Genomic DNA, 21448 nt, shown 5'->3' on the forward strand with positions numbered 1-21448 from the left:
ATAGTGAAATAGGCCCCTGGGTAACAGACTATCAAATTTTTAAACCTTTGAGGACAACCTAAATATGTGGTTCCCTCCTCTACAATCTCTGTGCACTCAGTATGGCGGTAATGCCTGTAGGATCGTTATTGGACTGACCATATTTCAGAATTGAGTACATTTCTCCCATGCACCATTTCTCCCGCACACCATTGGCGATCTCCAACACCAAGTTCGCCAAACTTTAATGTAAAGTTGGGTTTGTGCCAAACTAAACTTTAACAAAGTGCATTAAAACAGTTAAACACCTGCAGGTTTTTAGGTGTTTTAATGCGATTTCTAAAGGTCGCTCCTTATACTTACATGCCCGTGCTCCCTCAGGGTCCTTCCTCTCCGGTACCAATCATAGCGTCTTCTGCAGTGAAGGCCAACTCAACCAATCACAGGCTGATTAGGACGAGACAGCACCGCAGCCTTTGATTGGCTGAGTGAGCTGTCACTCTTGACTCGAGTGACAGCTCACTCAGCCAATCACAGGTTGCAGTCCTGCCCCGTCCTAATCAGCCTGTGGTTGGCTGAGCAAGCCTTCACTACAGAAAACAGCGGGACAGGACCAGGGAGCCACCGGGAGACACTGGGAGACCACAGACAGATGAAGATATGTTTATTTTATTTATTTCTTTATTTATTTATTTTACATAAGCGGCAACATCTTCCCAAACCCCTCCAAACTTTTCACAGAGTTCAGTTCGATAGCAAACCAAACTTTTTGCAGTTCAGTTTGGTTTCGAGTGGCTTGGTTCGCTCATCTCTACTCAACATCTCACACTCATATAACAGTGAACTGCACCAATTACACTGATTCTGTATACATGTTTTCCCGGAGTCACTAGGGCTGCATCCAACTTCTTCAGCCACCGTTACTCAAACGTCAAATGATCGGACTCGAGCATGCTCGAGTTACACTCATCTCTAGTCTTCACCAATGAAAGTCATGAACATATCAATCCACAGTTTATACGTAGCCTGTTTTATTCATATTATAAGCTCATATTATAAAATTAAATTCCTATATACTACCAAAAGGGATTAGGAAGCTGAAAATAGCCGATCTGACTGTTTTAAGCTATTTGCATAACTCTCATTGATGGTAATGGGAGTTACATGAGAACAGTGTAGCACAGCAAGCTTCGGCAGTGAGAACTAGCCATTGGCACCACTCAGACAATGCAGCTATACATAGCACAGCAAGCTACTGTATTGCATAACTGTGCAAATTCCAAGTCCTGACAGCAGCGTAGCTTACAGTCCTGTCCATGCAACATCAAAAAGAGATATCCAGACTGTGCAAACAGCCATGCTTTGTAATGCTGGGAGGTTTAATCTGAGGTCAAGTTGCTGATGAACTTACTGTGATTATCCCTCCCAGCATTAATAAATTACTAAAAAGTTGCAGATAGGGACTTGTTTACATCAGCCTTCTCGGAAAGGAGGGGGGGGGGAGGGGATTGAGAGCAGAGATGGAATGAACAGTTTTCTGTCTTTAGCAGAAAGCAGCAGGCTAAAAACTGAGGGAAGGAGGTAGAAAAGACATGTATGGAATGACTTGTTAGTCTCCGGGGGGAGGGGTTGTATTCAGCATATATTTTACCTAACCAAATAACCCCTTTAATGGACTTATGGACTTTTCATTTGTGTGTATAGACAGAAGGATGAGTGTAAGGTAGAGTAAAAGGTGACATACCTGTAACAGGGTGACAACCTACAGAAGCGGGCACAGGACAGGGTGAGGGCAAGGCAGTGACATGGCGATAACAGGGGCTTTCTAGAAGTGAAGGATAATAAAACACACACAGGTGGTGCGTTAAACCTTTTCTTCTACCAGATGTCAGAGACAGACACCTAAACAGTTCCAAGGAAAGGCAGCCTCTGTGGCTTGCAGCTCCCAGTCACCATAACACAGCTCTGGACCCTGTAGATTTCTCTACCTTACTCTCTCAGCAAGAGGCTACTCTTACACAGTGGTATACCCCACGGCCTGAACAAGGTTGGATGTGGCTATTCGTCTGCTGTTGGTCCTTAGCAGGCCTTCCACCCTGTAACATGGTCCTAAAGTTGTCGTTAGTCACAACTCCCTTCCGATGCCAAGATATAGCGCGCTTCACTTCCCAGCTGTCAATCAAAACCAAACCATTCACTCCATTATAGTCTATTGAGTAGGATCATCTGTCAGATCCCGTATCTTGTCATTGTTACGAGTCATGGGAGTGAGAAGTGGCGCTGTACCTAACTTTGACGTGTCTGACAATATGTCAAAGTTCATTTAGTTCAATGTGGATATAGTTAATAACCACACTTATCAGCCAACCACAGAGTGAGGAGCTGTGTAGGGTGGTGGTCATGCATGCATTCTACACAACTCTATTGGAAATACAGGAACAGTCGAGCGCACTTATTCAGCTGTTTCCATATATCTTCCATAGAGAAGGAGAAGAGTCAGCCTGCAAGCTCAACCGCTGCAAGAAACCTATCTATCCCGAGGATAGGAGATAAATGTTAGCTGGAAAGCCCTTAATGGGTTAAAATACATATGCAGAATTTTAATTTCCAGTTTCTATTCTGGCTGCAGACAGAACAAAAAAAAAATTCCTGTTTCCAGAGAGAAACATTTTCTGACAATAAATGTTACTTTTGCGCGAAGCGGAGACACAGACCTGAATAGCCCGGATGACAAGGTGTGAATTTTACAGCAGCTCTCACATTTAATAGACAGCTTGGGGTTGGTACTCTACGTAGCCACATTTAAGCAGTTTGAAATCTTTCCAAGCGGCATAGATCAGAATGCAATTGTCATGTGGCAGTCTACATAGTTACAGTATGGCAAGTTGTCACGGAGCAGATGTGCTGGACGCATGGATATACTGCAGGGCGCATCCGGATTACTGCTCTGCATGCCATTGCTTCTCATTATTTTATATGTTTATTAGCATCGGTGGCTTTTGCTGTTTTACAGTGGATGGAAACCGCATAAATAAGTGACAAAGCAGACTGTACAGCGGCCAAGAATGATACAAATCCAATAATCTGGCACTGCTGCTTCTGCTTCTGCTGGATTATTATTGAAAGATTAATTCCAGCTCATTTTAATATCACGTCCGGCAGAGATCACCTCTGGCCACTATAAACTAAACCTGCTTTTAGTGCTCCGTGCTGCTGACCTAACATTTCCCGCTGCGGACCCCGTGCTCCAGTTTTTATGCATCCCGATTCTGGCCCAGAAAATTATGCACCATGAGGATTTCTTGCTGGTTCAGCACTAAAGCTATTTCCTGAATCATCATATGCTGGATACCTTAAAGTTTAGACGTGTTCTTTTGTAAAGTTAAAATCACTATAAAATATATGAGGACTATGACACGGCAGGAGTAACCCTAATGTAGGTGTGCCGTGACCCGGGTTGCCGGTACTGATGTTGGGCCTGCTGGTGGGTTCTGGTGTTTTGGAGGCTACTTGTCACTGGGACCAAGAGTGGTAACACCCACCCCTGGACACATGGCAACCGGACCTTGGTTTGGACAGGTGTGAGGTGCGGAGTGTAGGTGCAAGTAGAGTCCCACTTTAAACAACTTGTAAACTTTACTTTAAAAAGGCATCTTAGTGCAAACAATTACAAACAGTGCTCAGGTACTTAGTGCAAAAAATAATCAATACTATAGTCCAATAGGTAGATAAGTTGATAGAAGAAACAGTTACAGGAGATAGGGACCAGATAGGAAGGCCCTTGTACTACAGATGTGGCCTGTGTTAACTTAAGCACAATGATGCACTTAACTTTCTAATTGACTTAACAGAGCGCACTGACACAGTTGTTGCATCAAGGATTATGTTAACGGGGTTATCTAGCGCTACAAAACATGGCCACTTTTGCCCCCCTCTTGTATCCAGTTCAGGTGTGGTTTGCAATTAAGTTCCATTTACTTCAATGGAACTTAGTTTCAAATCCCAACCAATCTGTAGACAAGAGTGGTACAGAGGTGGCCATGTTTTTATAGCACTGGATAACTCATTTAACCTTGGCTACATTTGTATATACTCTGCTGGGGTTTGTAGAAGTGTTGAGAAGTGTTTGAAGAATCCTCGTACTGACATATAAAAGAGTCTAGTTATCTCACCTAACCGCCTTCTGCCCCAAAGTGTCAAGTTTCCGTCCTAGTGGGGTAGTACAAGTCCCAGGTCTCTGCACTGAAATAATGAATAGGACATGATTTAGAAAAGTGTATAAAATAATAACAAGTGTAAATTGTCTACTGCAACCAATCACAGCTCAGCTTTAGTTTTACTAGAGCTGAAAACTAAGCTGTGATTGGTTGCTATTAGTGTCTAGCTGTGTTGAGATGCCAAGCTGTTCGGGTTCAGCAACGTTCTCTGAAACAGACCGCTTGACATTTGACTCCCTGCGGCTGAAGATGTTGAATGCAGCTGGAAGAAGTCCATTGGCTTTATCCATGTTTTCCAGGCGGCCTTACGCTGCACCCAACTTCGGTTTTGGAGAATGTTGCCAAACTTGTCAAACAGTTTGGCATCTCCACTCAACACTTGTTGCTATAGGCAGTTAGTTTACACCAGTTTCTATTTTACACATTTTAATAAATCTGGACCACAATCTTTAAAGGAAAAGTTCGGCCATTTTTAAAATCTGGCAGCCAGCAGGGGCAGGGGAGAATTTGATAACAAGTACGAACATACCTCTCCTGTGTAGGCCCGCATCTCAATTCCCCGCTGCACACAATGGAGCGTGCGGCTGGAACCGCACGCTCCTTTGTGTGAACTGCCAGGTTTTCTGCGCCCGCTATTCAATCAATAGCGGCCTCAGAAAACTGACATGTCAGTTTTTCGTGCAGCAGGATGGAATCACGGCCAGAGCGTATACTATGTGTGTACGCTCTGGCCGGCAGGGCCGGGACAAAGAGTAGGCAGGGGTAGGCGATGGCCTAGGGCGCCAAACAGCAGGGGGCGCCACCAGGCCGAACCCGGAAGCAGCATACAGGAGCTGATTACATCAGCCCCATGTCGGGAGATTCACAGCCTGTGAGTCTTCAGCTGCTGCTGTACATAGGAGGGGGAAGGGGCGGCCTCCTGCTGAGGACACTGCTGTGGCTGAGCTCCCACTCCCAGGAGGCGTCTGACCTGGTGCAGGACGGCAGCATGGGGGAATGTGCAGCATTACTCATCCCCTGCTGCACATCCGCCTGCCTGTGGGAGCTGCTCAGCTGTCGGGCCAGAGAGGAGGAGGTGAAGAATGGCAGCCTGCAGACACCACACAGCACATGGTGACCAGGAAGTGTCTGCAGCTCTGTCTGTCCTGGGCCTCTCATCTGCATTGTCGTCTTCATCACCAGCAGACCCCTCCATGACAGTCCCAGAATGGGAAGAAGGTGCAAGCGCCACACACCTAGATGGGAGGTAGCTGTTGTGTGTGTGTGTGTATATATATATATATATATATATAAAGTACATAAATGTGTGTATCTGTGTGTGTGTGTGTATACATGTATATATACTGCCTGTCTGTATACATATATGTGTGCCTGTGTGTGTATATATACTGTACATAAAAGTGTATGTATATGCATAAATGTATTCGCATACATAAGTGTGTATACATAAATGTGTGTCTGTGTGTATATACATAAACATGTCTGTATACAGTATGTAGTTTTTTGTCTATGTATATTACTGGAAGGTATGTATAAGCTCAGGTTCACACTGCATTTTGTGTTCATGTTTCACAGTTTGAATAGAAAAGCGTAGGTGACTATGCTATTGTATATACAGTAATATAGGTGACTATGCTATTGTATATACAGAAATATAGGTGACTGCTATTGTATATACAGTAATATAGGTGACTATGATAGTGTATATACAGTAGCATAGGTGACTATGCTATTGTATATACACTTTATATACAATAGCATAGTCACCTATATTACTGTATATACCAGGGGTACTCAACAACTTTTAGTGAAGGTCCGCTTACCGGGGTCTATTGTCAGGTGAAGGTCTGAGCTGAACATCAGTAGGAAACGTGTTTTGTTACTTTTCACAAACGTTCAACTATTTACGTACAGAATTGCTGCTTATTAGTGGGGAAAACTGGCATTTCTCTCTCTCACCAGCCCTTTGATATTAGGTACAAAGGGGGTGACTGCTCTGGTAGTATATAGCCCCCCTGTTGCTCCCCCAGTAGTGTATAGTCCCCCTGTTGCTCCCCCTGTGCGCTCTCCCCCAGTAGTATATAGCCCCCCTGTGCGCTCACCCCCTGTGGTATATAGCCCCCTGTGCGCTGTCCCCCAGTAGCATATAGCCCCCTGCGAGCTCCCCCCAGTAGTATATAGCCCCCTGTGAGCTCCCCCCAGTAGTATATAGCCCCCCTGTGAGCTCTCCCCCAGTAGTATATAGCCCCCCTGTGAGCTCTCCCCCAGTAGTATATAGCCCCCCTATGTGCTCCCCCCAGTAGTATATAGCCCCCTGTGCTCTCCCCCTGTAGTATATAGCCCCCCATGTGCTCTACCCCTGTAGTATATAGTCCCCTGTGAGCTCCCCCCAGTAGTATATAGTCCCCTGTGAGCTCCCCCCAGTAGTATATAGCCCCCCTGTGAGCTCCCACCAGTAATATATAGCCCCCCTGTGCTCTCCCCCTGTAGTATATAGCCCCCATGTGAGCTCCCACCGGTAGTATATAGCCCCCCTGTGCTCTCCCCCTGTAGTATATAGCCCCCTGTGCTCTCCCCTTTTAGTATATAGCCCCCTGTGAGCTTCCCACAGTAGTATATAGCCCCGATGTGCTCTCCCCCTGTAGTATATAGCCACCCCGTGCGCTCTCCCCCCGTAGAATATAGCCCCCTGTGAGCTCCCCCCAGTAGTATGTAGCCCCCCTGTAGTGTATATAGCCCTCTGTGAGCTCCGGCCAGTAGTATATAGCCCCCGTGCTCTCCCCCTGTAGTATATAGCTCCCTGTGAGGTCCCCGCAGTAGTATATAGCCCCCCTGTGCTCTCCCCCTGTAGTATATAGCCCCCTGTGAGCTCCCCCCAGTAGTATATAGCCCCTGTGAGCTCCCCCCAGTAGTATATTGCCCCCCTGTGAGCTCCCCCCAGTAGTATATAGCCCCCCTGTGAAGTCCCCCCTGTAGTATATAGCCCCCCCTGTGCGCTCTCCCCTTATAGATGGCCCCCAGTCAAAAAAAAAAAAACAACCACAACTCACCTATCACCTCGCTCCCCCGCCGCGCCTGTCTTCTTCTCCTCTCCTGGTCCGGCCCCTGGCTGATACGCGCTCTCTATGGTTGTGCCGGGGATTCCCCAGCAGAGCGCGCACCAGTCACCTCAGTGTACGCTGCCGGCCTGTACTTCCGGGAAGTTCAGGCCGGCAGCGTACACTGAGGTCTGTGGTGCGCGCTCTGCTAGGGAATCCCCGCGACGTCCCCAGAGAGCGCGTATCAGCCGGGGGCCGGACCGACACTGCCCCCAGCCCCACAGGCGTACTGACATCTAAGGACAGTACGCCTATGGGGCGGGAGGCAGTGCGGTGGGGAGCGGGACCTCCTAACCGCCCCGGGACGGACCGGATCCGGGGCGGTTAGGAGGTCTGACCAGGGGTCCGGTTAGCTGTCCGCCAGTTGAGGACCCCTGGTATATACAATAGCAGTCACGTATATTACTGTATATACACTAGCATAGTCACTTATTACTGTAGATACAATAGTAGCACAGTCACCTATATTACTGTATATACAATAGCATAGTCACCTATATTACTGTATATACAATAGCAGTCACCTATATTACTGTATATACAATAGCATAGTCACTTATTACTGTATATACAATAGCATAGTCACCTAATATAGGTGACTGTGCTACTATTGTATATACAGTAATAAGTGACTATGCTATTGTATATACAGTAATATAGGTGACTGTTATTGTATATACAGTAATATAGGTGACTATGCTATTGTATATAGAGTAACACCTAGGTATTCGAAACACATTTCCCTCTGAAGTTTTGTTCGGTACTGGAACATTGCTTTCAGAAAATCGGGGGGAGAACTGTCAGGTTGTATTAAGGTGTTCAGACACCAAGGTTACAGGTTCTGGATACCCACTGCAAATGTGTGTATTGGGGCTCATAATATAGTGTGGGGGCACTTTCAGGGCACTATACTGTCTGTGGCGCACCAATTCTGATAACACTGGGATCGGGGGGGGGGGGGCGCCATTTGCCTTCTCTGCCTAGGGCACCAAAACTTCTTGTCCATTCCATTCAATCACATGCAACATATGTTTAGTATAAATCACGGCCACTGTTTCAAATTGCAACAGCGTCCGTGATTTATACAAAACATACGTTGTGTGAACATAGCCTATCCGTGCGTTCATTTTGCCACAGCAAGCAGTTTATTTTCTATCGCCCTGGGATATTGAAAAGCTCATGCAAGTTTATTGTAAAAAAAAAACAACAACAACAAAACTCTTGGTAATAAAAATAACATGACTGCAAAGCAAACAAGTATTCTATGGGAAAAAAATAGAAGCAACACTAATAAAAGTTGCAGGAGGGCATGCGCCCGCCAATAACGTCAAATCATCTGAAGATATAAAAGTGCTTCAATAAATGATGGCATGCATAATGTATTAATGTCTGGTTTATGTGTTCTGAGGATAAGAACTCCTTCATCAAAGCCTGGTGGTCAAGACGGATAAATCATTGCATTAAATCTGATCTGTTTTGGGCGATGCTGAGGATTATTCAGCGAGCACTGGGCCCGTGGTTGTCTCCGAGCAATTTGGTGAATGCGGTTTTGCTGTGATGAAGTTTAGTCATTTTAATTCAGCTTTAAATAAAATGTTAGGCTGGAGTGTCATTCTGATGGGATGTTTTGGCTCCAGCTTTTCCATCTCTATTTTTCCCTTTATAAACTGTAGCCAGTTATCTATAGTTTAGAGTGCTATGAACCATACCATGGTGGGTGAGATGTTAAAGGGGTATTCCGGGGAAAAATAAAGTTTCCCCTATCCATAGAATAGGGGAAAATTAGGAGATTGCAGGGTGTCCAACCCCTGAACCCCCCAGCGATCCCTGTATCGGACCCCAGCCAGCTGTGTTATGAATAGAGCAGTGGGTCGGGCACAGTCCCCGCGACTCTATTCATTCCTATGGAGTGTTGGAAAGAGCTGTACTCGGCTCATTCCAACGCTCCATAGAAATAAATAGAGCCACTGGTCACGTGCTCGACCCACTGCTCTATTCATAACACAGCTGTCCGGGGTCCGGTACAGAGATCGATAGCTGGGGGGTACAATCTCCTACTTTTCCCCTGTCACGGATATGGAAAAAGTGAATTTTCCTCAGAACACCCCTTTAAAGGGGTAGTGCGGCGCTAAAAAATTATTCACAGAATAACACACATTACAAAGTTATACAACTTTGTAATGTATGTTATGTCTGTGACACGGATCAGGTAATGTATAATGCACCAACACTTCCGGGTACACGGGTGGGGGTGGTGGGACACGGGGAAGGGGGCGATTCACAGACATAACATACATTACAAAGTTGTATAACTTTGTAATGTGTGTTATTTTGTGAATAATTTTTTTGCGTCACACTACCCCTTTAAGGACACTCGATCATATATGTCATTGATGTTTGTCTTTAGGAGATCAGCTCTTGGCATTGCAAATAATCTGAGCATGGAGATGCCTGGTGACCTGTTTATAATAGCCTGGCTGCAAGTTTAAAGGGAAAAAAAATATTGTTTTATCAACTGATTTCAGAAAGTTATACAGACTTTGAAATTACTTCTATTGAAAAAAAAAAAAATCTTTTTTTCCAGTACTTAACAGCTGTATGTTCTGCAGGAAGTGGTGTATTCTATCCAGTCTTACACAGTGCTCTCTGCTGCCACCTCTGCCCATGTCAGGAACTGTCCAGAGCAGGGGAGGTTTTCTATGGAGATTTGCTTATAGTCTAGACAATTCCTGACATGGACAGAAGAGGCAGCAGAGAGCACTGTGTAAGACTGGAAAGAATACACCACTTCCTGCAGGACATACAGCAGCTGAAGTACTAAAACCATAAAGTCATAAATAGAATAGTAAAAAGGAGTCAGAAGAAGCAAATGCAAATGCACCAGAAAATGAGGCAGCATTTCTGTGAGAAAGCTACATTGGGGTGCGATCTCTTGAAGGTATACTAACAGCAATATCCTTCCATAGTATACAGGATGCTAAGAATGAAAGTAACTTTTTTAGGCTGGGTTAACACTATGTTTTAGACATCATTTTTTTTTTTTCCATCCGTTTTTGCAAAAAAAAAAAAAATGATGCATTTCTGTGCATCCATTTTCATCCGTTTTTCCATTGACTTGCATTATAAAAAAATAAAAGGATCAAAACGAATGTTGTTGTTTTTTTTTGTTGTTTTTTTTATATACACAAAAATGTAGTCGATCACCTTTTTGTGGTGGTGACGGTATCACTTTAAGGCCCAAAACTCACCATATGGAAAGCAAGAAGATAATGATGTGGTACTGACTGTGTGAAGTAAAACAGGCCTGGGGGTGAAACTCTTGTGATGAGAATGGATCAGAGGAACACAGCGACCTATTGTAAATATAAACTGTAAACTTTTAACCTTACCAAACTCCCAGCCCTCCAGCTGTTGCAAAACTACAGTCCCCATTATGCCTGGACAGCCAAAGCTTTATACAACTTTATGAATGACCCACTGTATGTCCAATGCAGTAAATAGCATAACAGCGCCTTTTTATTTGTTTCCAGGATACTTTCAAGGTCAGCAAATATGAAGTGTCTCCTGATATGAAGTACGTTCTCTTAGCATTTAACGTCAAACTGGTAAGTAGACACAGTTACTGTACATGGCGTGCATGAACTTCTTCTCTTGATCCTATCATCCTATATGCAAATAGAGAGCACAGCGCCATCTAGTAGGCAACAGAGAAAACTGCACTGCCACACATCCAGGTCATCCATAAAATAATCCCGCTGTTCATGGAGTGAAAAGGATTGGAGATTATACTGCAAAATAAATACCAGTCTAAACAAGGCCTTATGCACACGTTCAGTATTTTTTTCTGGTCCTGAAACAACCCGTGAGAAATTGCGGACTGGACATCCGTATTCCATCCGTATTCCATCCGTATTTCCGTAATTCCATTTTTTTACTACTCATTGCTTTTCAATGCACTTCATTCGGATTTTTTTGCGGAAATACGGATGCCAACATGTTACAATCCGTAAACAATCCGTAACCAATTGATTTCAATGCGAGGATCCGCAAAAAAAAATGGGTCCGCACCCGGTCCGCACTAGGACATGTCCTTTTTTTTTTACGGATTGATTTTCATCCATTTCTGCTACTGATCGTGTGAATAGCCCAATAGACTTCAATGTGCACTAACTCGGATACGGAAATACGGATCCGTAAATTACGGAACGTGTGAATAAGGCCTTAGGGTTCTCATAGCTGTAGGATTATGTCAGATTTGAACCATTGCCTTGGGTGACTCATGTGAACAAATCTACAATAATTTTGCAAAGACTTTTTATTTATTTTTTTCTTAAATTTTAAAGTAAATTTTGCAATTATTATTATTATTATTATTATTATTATTATTATTATTAAATAACAGTCCTGGTTTCTCATGTTTCAGCGGCCATCATTGCAATAACGGCCGCTGAAACATTATTCTCGTTTCAAAGATGGCCTTTTTGGGTGTCTCTTAAATAAAAAGTTTGTCAACTTTAATAAAAAACAAAAACTTCAATGTCAATAATAGAAAACTTTTCTACCCTGTTTCCCCGAAAATAGGACATCCTCCAAAAATAAAGCATAGTAGAGGATTTACAGGGTAGCCCTGAACATAAGACAACCTCTGCCACGAGGGTTATGCTGGTTTGTGATGACAACTACTATACACTATATAATAAATGTTCTTTCTTTTTTTTTTTCTTTTCAACAATTAGAGTGAATTCTTTATGGAAAAATAAGACATCCCCTGAAAATAAGACATAGTGCATCTTTGGGAGCAAAAGTTAATAGAAGACACTGTCTTATTTTCAGGGAAACACAGTATGGTGTATAAGTAGCAGTGTAAACAGTTATATAGCAGTATAAATAGTTGCAGCATAAGGCCGGGTTCACACTACGTTTTTGCAATCTGTTTTTTTTTTTTTTTTCCACTAGTTTTTTGCAAAAATCAGATGAAAATCTGATGAAAAAAATGTATGCATTTGTGTGAATCCGTTTTGATCCGTTTTTCCATTGACTACCATTATAAAAAGGGATCAAAAGGGATGTTTTTTTAACGGACACAAAAATGAGGTTGATTACGTTTTTCTGTATGTTAAAAAAAAACGGATGCGTTTTGATCCTTTTTTTATGAAAGAAGTCAATAGAAAAACGGATCAAAACGGATGCACACGAATGCATCTGTTTTTTGTTTTTTTTATGCGTCTTTTACAAAAAAACGTATGAAAAAGAAAAAACTGATTGCAAAAACGTAGTGTGAACCCAGCCTAAGTAGTAGTATAGCAAAATAAGTAGTAAATGTATAGCAGTGTCAACGCCTTCATGGGGCTGGGCTGCTGTTCCTGTGCAAGATCTGGTGCAAGCGAGGAGATGCTGCTACTTATACATAGTTTTATGAAGTGAGAGGTGTCATATGAGCGGGCGGGACAGTGCACTGAGCGGCTCAAGAAAGCCCCCAATACACCATAGGGACTCATGTACAAACTAGCACCACTAGGGAAATAAGATGACCTGCGCCTCAGCAGCTCTGCCACTACACGTTTATATAAGCAGGTTCATGTATGTATGAACCTGCTGATAGTTTCCCTTTAAGGGTAACTTCACATGTACCGAGTCCGCAGCGGATTTCGCGCTGCGAGTTTTTAGTGAAATCTGCTGCGGATCCATAGTGTGAAGGTCTATGTGGTTACATATCCGCAGCAGAATTTTTATTCCACTGTGGATATGTAAGCCGGCCCCCTTAACCCCCCGCAGCCTACATTACCTGCTCGGCACCGCGGCTGTGTGAAGCTCCCAGCTCCCCTCACTCCCCATGAGCCAATCACTGCTGCCGTGCACTGACTGGCTGATGGACAGAGAGGGGAGGCGGGAGCCTCACACACAGCTGCGGTGACAAGCAGGTAATGTAGTCTTCGGGGTGGGGCTGCGGGGGGTTAAAGGGGCTGGGTCACATACCCATTCAACTTCCCAGCACCAGGATCTGCAGCTGACTTTGCTGCAAACTCTCAGTGTGAAATCGGATCTGGTACGTGTGAAGCTACCTTAAAGGGTTTATCCAGTGAAAATCTTTTTTTTTCAAATCAACTGGTTTCAGAAAGTTATATAGATTTGTGTTTTACTTCTATTTAAAAATCTCAAGTCTACCCATACTTATCAGTTGCTGTATGTCCTGCAGGAAGTGGTGGTTTCTTTCCAGTCTAACACAATGCTCTCTGCTGCCGCCTCTGTTCAGAGATGTCAGCAGAGAACACTGTGTCAGATTGAAAAGAAAAACAATATTTCCTGCAGAACATACAGCAGCTGATAAATATGGGAAGAGTTGAGATTTTCAAATAGAAGTAAATTACAAATCTATTTTACTTTCTGAAACCAGTTGATTTGAAAGAAAAATATTTTTGCTGGATAAACCCTTTAAATGTATTAGTCCTTAAGAAAAACTTACACAGAGAATACAAGATATTAGAGTCCTATGTAAATCCATGCCAACCCGGCATAAAAAAACAACAACAAAAAAATACACCATAGATGGTATACAGTCATGTGTATTTTTTGTGCCCTTGATATTTTAAGCTTGAAGGGGGAAATTATAGCAAACCAAATTTTTTTAAGCAATGAAAAGTGTTGATATTAAAGACGTATGAGAAGATCTGTGGGGGAAATTATCAAACATGGTGTAAAGTGAGACTGGCTCAGTTGCCCCTAGCAACCAATCAGATTTCACCTTTCATTCCTCACAGACTCTTTGGAAAATGAAAGGTGGAATCTGATTGGTTGCTAGGGGCAACTGAGCCAGTTTCACTGTACACCATGAGGGAGATTTATCAAACATGCTGTAAAGTGAGACTGGCTCAGTTGCCCCTAGCAACCAATCAGATTCCACCTTTCATTTTCCAAAGAGTCTGTGAGGAATGAAAGGTGGAATCTGATTGGTTGCTAGGGGCAACTGAGCCAGTTTCACTGTACACCATGAGGGAGATTTATCAAACATGGTGTAAAGTGGAAGTGGCTCAGTTGCGCCTAGCAACCAATCAGATTCCACCTTTCATTTTCCATAGAGTCTGTGAGGAATGAAAGGTGGAATCTGATTGGTTGCTAGGGGCAACTGGGCCAGTTTCACTTTACATCATGTTTGATAAATCTCCCCCTGATACTAATATGCAACAATTTACATGATCTCTCATATCTTTTGTTGTTACTTACTTACTGTACATCCAATGCATGTCCTAGTGCAGGGATCGACCACCAGCAGCTGCAAAACTACAACTCCCATCATGCCTGGACAGCCAACGGCTGTCCAGGCATGATGGGATTTGTAGTTTTGCAACAGATGGAGGGCCAACTTCTCTACACCATTGTTGGATGTGCTTTGTGTCACCGCTCCCATCATTAGATATCATGTGAATTGTTGCATATTATCATTATGTCTTCTCATACATATTTTATATCAACACTTTTTATTGCATTAAAAAAAAAATTCCATCTGCTATAATCCCCCTACCTCCGATCTCTATTCTTCCCTGTGACTCTGCTATAGCATTGTTGTCGGAGCGCCTCTCCTCACTTTCCATTAGGTTTTAGCCCCGCCATTACCTGGACTGTGTCATTTTTCTTTGACCTTTTCATACATAAAAGCTGATGGTGTTACTTGTATATCCACCTGCCTGCTTTGAATATTGACTTGTACTGTGATGCATGGAGTAATGGAACACACTCTAGTCCTGCCACTTGTCATTCTGCTTGTCTTTTATATTTCAGGCTTCAGTAGCCTCAAGGACTGTACATCAGCACTATATAATAAGCAAACTCTTGTACGGCAGTAAATATTATATGATGCTTCATCGTAAAATAGTAATGACCACTAGGCATGAGAAGCGTTTTTTCTGCATAGAGTTAATATCAATTTGCTGCATATACTCATCATAAACTGAAATGATCATCTGATCATATCGTACATTGAACTTTGTTAACTCTTTTTTTTCCTGAATTTTTTATTTTAGAGAAAATAAAATCTACTATAAGGGTAGAAACCCACTTGCCGGATCCGCAGAGAGTCCCCTCGCTGCGTATTTGCAGCGAATCTTGCTGCGGATCCTGTCCCTATACTTTCAATGACAGACAAACATGCAGCAGGGATATACATCCCTGCTGCGAGTTTGTCCGCAACCCGCCCCATTAACCCCCCGAGGCAGAGCTGATACTTTACCCGATCCTGGCTCCGGCTTGCTTCGGCGGTTCCCGGTGTCTTCACCAAGCCGGAGCAGGGACCAGGTGAAGTATATGCTCCAGCCAGCTGCCCGCAGCCCCTTTAACACCTCCCGCAGCACCAGTCGCTCGATCGCATCCCCCCCCCCCCGCGCGCAGAGCCCCGATCACCCCCCCAAAGCCCCGGGGATATACATCCCTGCTGAGTGTTTGTCTGCCATTGAAAGTAGCGAGTCCCCTCGCTGCGGATCCGGCAAGTGGGCAAGAAAGACTATCGATACTATAAAACATCACCATTATTAATCTTGTGTATAGCATTTATCTGCAGATTTTTGCCCTGGGAGTTGTCTTCCCGCTGTCATTCTCTTATGTGTTCCCAGGGACTCCCCCTCCCATTTCCCTCCTACCCCTTCATTGACTTGTTATCTGATCCCTAAACTAGCTACAAGGCTTAAAGCGGTTATCCAGCGCTACAAAAACATGGCCACTTTTCCCCTACTGTTGTCTCCAGTTTGGGTGGGGTTTTGAAACTCAGTTCCATTAAAGTAAATGGAGCTTAAAGGGGTAGTGCAGTGCTAAAAAATTATTCACAGAATAACACACATTACAAAGTTATACAAATTTTGTAAAGTATGTTATGTCCGTGAACCGCCCCCTTCCCCGTGTCCCACCCCCCCCCCCCCACCCGTGTACCCGGAAGTGAGTGGTGCATTGTACATTACCTGATCCGTGTCGAGGCCGGCCGCCATCTTGTGCCAAACATCATCTTCGTACGGACGGCCGAATCGCTGCCGCCGTCCCCCCTCCGCCGCGTCATAACTGTGCTCAGCCGCGATTGGCTGAGCACAGTTATGCTCAGCCAATCGCGGCTGAGCGGCTGATGACGCTTACTAATCCTCTATCCTGTGGATAAAAGACAAGTAGGTTTAAATTGGATAACTCCTTTGAGGTGTGAAACCAAATCTGAGGGCACTGTGTCAGACTGAAAAGAATACACCACTTCCTGCAGAACATACAGCAACTGAAAAGTATAGGAACACTTGAAATTTTTTAAATAGAAGTAAATTACAAATCTACATAACTTTCTGAAACAAGTTGATTTAAATGTTTTTTCCCCTAACTGAACAACCCCTTTAAGCATTATCTGACATGCATACCTAATCAAAGGGTTAGCACCAGGAGCAGCTCCTTATGAAAAGAATATAAAATACATTGATTTTCTCACAAAAATGTTTATTTCTAAGGGAATGATGTATGAGGGCGCTTCCTGGTTTTATTTTTTTTTTTTTTATGTAGTGTCAAGAAGCATGTAAATGCATCAGTGCTCTGCTGAAGAGGATGGCGCGCAGCATGCAGCATGAAATAAGATCTAGATTGATTTTTCCTGCTTTTTAATATCTCTCATATTTCTAGGGTTTTTTTTAGGATTGACAGGCAGTTTTACATTGCTGCGACCGTGCCTTGTACATGGAATGCATTTCCTCTCTTCCCTTTAAGCAATCCCCCATATTACGTTACCGTACGGGTCAAAATGTCTACACTTTGACAAAAAAAAATTGCTACTCATGAATGCAATTATTGGCTTTCGCTGCTTTACGCTTGGTACGTTGCCTCTAGTTGGCGTGTATACCTGAAAGAGCTGTCTCATGGGCTTAGTTATTATAGTCTCCCGCTGGTCGATGACTGGCATTGGTGAAAGGCCTACTGCATCATTCTCACTGAAATTAGTCAAAGTTGTCAGAGGGCGCAATGGAATGAACATAAAGGCTTCATATTAAGAGGCAGCCTACGCCATATCTACAGTTCAATACAGCAAAGATGACTGGTACTTATAATGCCAGCTGGCATTGTGTTGGGCAGAAAGACTAGTTTTCTTCAATAAGTAGCCATCCAACCTCCTGAATGATAGACCTGTCCATGGAGCCCAGGCTTGCTAAACTGGAGTGGTTTCTAATGAGACGGAGGTCATGGATCAGGCCACTGTGGATCATAATCCAATGTCATTTCTACATGAAAGCCTTCTGACATTATTACATATCAAGGCTCAACTCCCATAGTCACAGTGCTGCGATGCCGTAATGAGGTGGATGGACGGGAATGGAGAAATCCAGCAAGGTACACAGGGCTTAACATTTGGCCCTTACCGAGCTAATTGGGTCCTCAGGTTATAGAGACCTGTGCTCATTATGATACAGTAAGGGGCAATTACCACCGTAATAAATCCAAATTCTAAGGTTTACTCAATCTTGGGTCTAAGTCTCATCTAGAAGATGTGCCGTATTAATAACCCGGAACGATTCAAAAATAGATCTTGGCGTATGGAGGTGGAGATGGCGAAGGCTATTGTGTGCAATGCAGAACTGGGCGTCACTTTAGCAGTTGACATGGTCCTTGGTCTTATCCATAGTTCTCAGTACTTAGAGGTCACCATTAGAACAGAATAGTCACAAGAAGAAACAAGTGTGTATCAATAGTGGATGGCGATGACCGAGATGACCAATCCATTGTATAATGACCGCAACTGGCGATGATATGGTCATTTTACACATGAAAAGGGATTTGATTTGAGAGGTTTCACTTGAATCAGCCACCAACTGTGCTTCAGGTTTGATTGTAGGTTAGGATTCAGCCTAACAATCACTGGAAGAACCCGGCCCAGGGAGTGTGATAGCACGGAAAGGATTCAGGAGTGAGGGAACTCCTTTTACTCCTCACTTCCATGTCAATGAGAAGGAGATGTGGTCCTACACTGGGACCGGTGGGACCATCAATAGTCAAGTGGTGGAAAATAAGCCTTTTTTCAGACCTAGTAAAGGGAACCTGTTGTCATTTTTTTTTTTTCTTTTTTTCTTTTTTTTTTTTTCTTCCTGAAGTCATAGGGGCAGTCTACAGTGACTTCTGCTTGACCACCATCCTTGATTGATAAATCTCTCGTTGTACGAAGAAATCTATAAATCAAGACTGGTGGGGCAATGAGAAGCTGCCAGACGCTTGCTTTTAGAGTGGTGTCGGTAACCTAGAAAACGAGCTGCATATCAGAAGAAGAAGACACATTTGATAAATAAATGTTTGAAAAAATATTCAACCTAAAGTGGCACTGTCACTTCAGAAAACTTTTGACATTTCATAGAGAGATGTCAAAAGTCTTGATCGGTCCGGTTCTGAGTGTTCAGACCCGTACTGATCGGGAGATAGAGCCATGTGATCAATTGGACTGGTCAGTCAGGCTCCATAGAGCTCCACTATAAGCCCGACTGATCACGTGACTCAGAGCCAGGAGAGAATGCACTGCAGCGCATCTTCTCCCTGCTCTATTTCCCGATTGGTACGGGTCTGAACACTCTGACCCAGACCGATCAAAACTTTTGACTTGTCTCTTTGACATTTCAAAAGTTTTCTGAAGTGACAGTGCCCTACAAGTATAACTATGTTAGATGAGATAGGAATACCCCTTTAATGGCAATATCTCCAAAGTGAACTACAATGTAGTCCACCTAAATACTTACTGTACATCCAATGCATGTACTGGTCCAGGCATGGGGCATCTTCAGCCCTCCAGCTTTAAGGAAACTACAATTCCCATCATGCTTGGACAGCCAACGGCTGTCCAGGCATGATGGGAGTTGTAGTTTTGCAACAGCTGGAGGGCTGCAGGTTCCCCATCCCTGTCCGAATTTAAAGTAGCCTGACCTCTATTTCCCAAGTCTCTACAGTTCAGTCCTAGAGCTCAGCTGGATCTTTCTTTGTTTTATATCAATGTTCCTTACAGATTTGTTTTTATTATTGCAGATTTACCAGCATTCGTTCACAGCACAGTACGCCCTATGTAACCTCATCACCGGGTAAGATTTCATTTTTATTTTTATTTTTACCTTTATAACTGATGAAGATGAAAAAATTTTAGGTTAAGACGACTTTTCGTTTGGCTTGAAAAATATGTTGGTTAGAAGGCAAGTAAAATTGACAAGAGTGATAATTTGTATATAAATGTATGGTGACATAGACCTTTATTTGTTACCATTTATAGGCTATGTTCACACACAGTATTTCCGTCAGTCGTTTTTCAACCAAAACCAGGAGTGGGTTGAAAACTCAGTAACTGGACCAATCTTTCCATCATAATTTCGGCCTCTCAGTTCCACTTCTGGTTTTGGTTGAACATAGACTGATGGAAATGCTATGTGTGAACATAGCCTAAAGCTAATTCCCAGAGGTCACATCAATGTACTGCCGTCTTCATATACTGCACACACAGATTACGTCTCCATTCTGACTCCTAAAAGCCATCCTATCCCTAGCAGGTTATAAAGTCAGGGGTTGTCTTCATAGGAATTCCTTCATATGGATGGATATGCAGATTTTTTTTTTTTTTTTTTTTTTTTAAACTTTCCCAATGAAGTCAAGTAAAATTGACAAAAACTCTCTTTCTTGTGTTTGCATCACTTTGCATCATATTCAACCTATGTAAAAACAACTCCTCAGACTCTATTCACACTGCCATCATAAACTCCATTTGTGTCACATCTGTGGCCGCGGCACATACCTCTCGCCGCGCCACTGCTGCCCCATCTCCTGCTTTGTGCCGGGGCTCCTCCTCCTCCAGTTCCCTGTCAGCCCAACGGGCGCGTCCCTGTCTCCTAGGGAGCGCGCGCGCCAGCTCTGCTATAACTTAAAGGGTCACTGTGCCTTTAATTGACTGCTGCTCTGCTGTGAGACTCTCCTATAAATTGCAGCCCTGCCCCACCACAGGTGTTGGAGCCTCTGCATGCTTTCTAGTGTGTTTTGTCCCAGCCGCCTGTTGCTCCAGCCTGTTGTTCCTGCCACTTGCGGTTCCTGCTCGTGACTGTGCCCGTGTGTGCCGCTGCCTGCCTGTTGCCCCACTGTTCCTGCTACACCTCGTCCCCCGTCACTGGCAAGCCAATCCAGGGGTAGCGACCTGGGGGTCGCCTGCCGCAGCAAGTCCATACCGCCTTGCGGTGGGCTCTGGTGAAGACCAGCGGCCCCTTAGACTCTGCTCCCAGGTGCGGTTTACGCCATTGCTGTTGACGGTCCAGTGGATCCACTACTCCAGTCATTACAATTTGCCCCTGTTAGTAGTTTTCTGAGGTCTTTTTTTTTAAGAAACTCTGTAATAGGTTTTAATAAGCAAGAAGCCTCTTTCTGTACTCAAAAAGCTATTTTCCAGCCTCCCCTCCTCCCTTACTTTTTATCTGTGCATTATCAGACAAAGCCGTCTTCATTGCAAAGGATCAAAGTGAAGAAGGGTTTGCTGAGTCCATTATAACCTATGGAGGTGGAAGGGGTCGAGGGGAGGAGACAAACAGCTGTACAGGAGACTGTCTAGACTTATAAAATGCTGGATTAACAGGTCAGAAAGGTCATTGCTACTATCTAGAACTTGATGAGAGAAGATTGCAGGATGTAGTGTTTTGCAGGGCTGCCTTTTCTCCTCTCTGTGGTCTCTCACCCCCTTGACCCCTCTCCTCTCCATAGAGCATAATGGACACAGAAATCCTGCTTCTTTTGAAGTGAGGGGAGGGGGGAGGTTGGAAAAAAGCTTACAGAAAGAAACTCTTTTGCTTAGTAAAACCTAATACAGAGTTTCTTAAAATCGCTTCTACCATTCATACTTCATATGTATTGATTTCTGAAAAATGATATTTAAATTAGAGTTACACTTTAATGGAAAGAACCACTATTTCTTTTTTCTAACTGGAGCATATGACCGGTGTATCTAAGAGAACCCATTATTACTCAGTCAGGTCCATTGGGTACCAGTGGTGCCCATCACTGACACTACCATAATGCTTTCTGTTACAATGGAAACCATAACAATAGTGTGAACAGAACCTAAAAACAACCCCTACTACATAACATGTGGAATGTCTGTAAATTGCTTAGATATCCATTCATTAACAATTGCTTTCTTAC

The 21448-nt window shown here is 43.7% G+C and overlaps 1 protein-coding gene across 3 annotated transcripts in view; it reads left to right on the plus strand.

The window, feature by feature from the left end:
* The window catches only part of DPP6 (dipeptidyl peptidase like 6), a 1116244-nt gene that overhangs the window by 943113 nt on the left and 151683 nt on the right, over window positions 1-21448 (plus strand). For all 3 annotated transcript variants that reach the window (XM_069958878.1, XM_069958876.1, XM_069958877.1), the window contains 2 exons: window positions 10825-10899; window positions 19307-19359. In XM_069958878.1, the coding sequence (XP_069814979.1) occupies window positions 10825-10899; window positions 19307-19359 (128 nt within the window). The remainder of the gene's footprint in view (window positions 1-10824; window positions 10900-19306; window positions 19360-21448) is intronic.

Source organism: Dendropsophus ebraccatus, chromosome 2 (genome assembly GCF_027789765.1).
Source record: "Dendropsophus ebraccatus isolate aDenEbr1 chromosome 2, aDenEbr1.pat, whole genome shotgun sequence".
In the NCBI taxonomy this organism is placed as follows: Eukaryota; Metazoa; Chordata; class Amphibia; order Anura; family Hylidae; genus Dendropsophus; species Dendropsophus ebraccatus.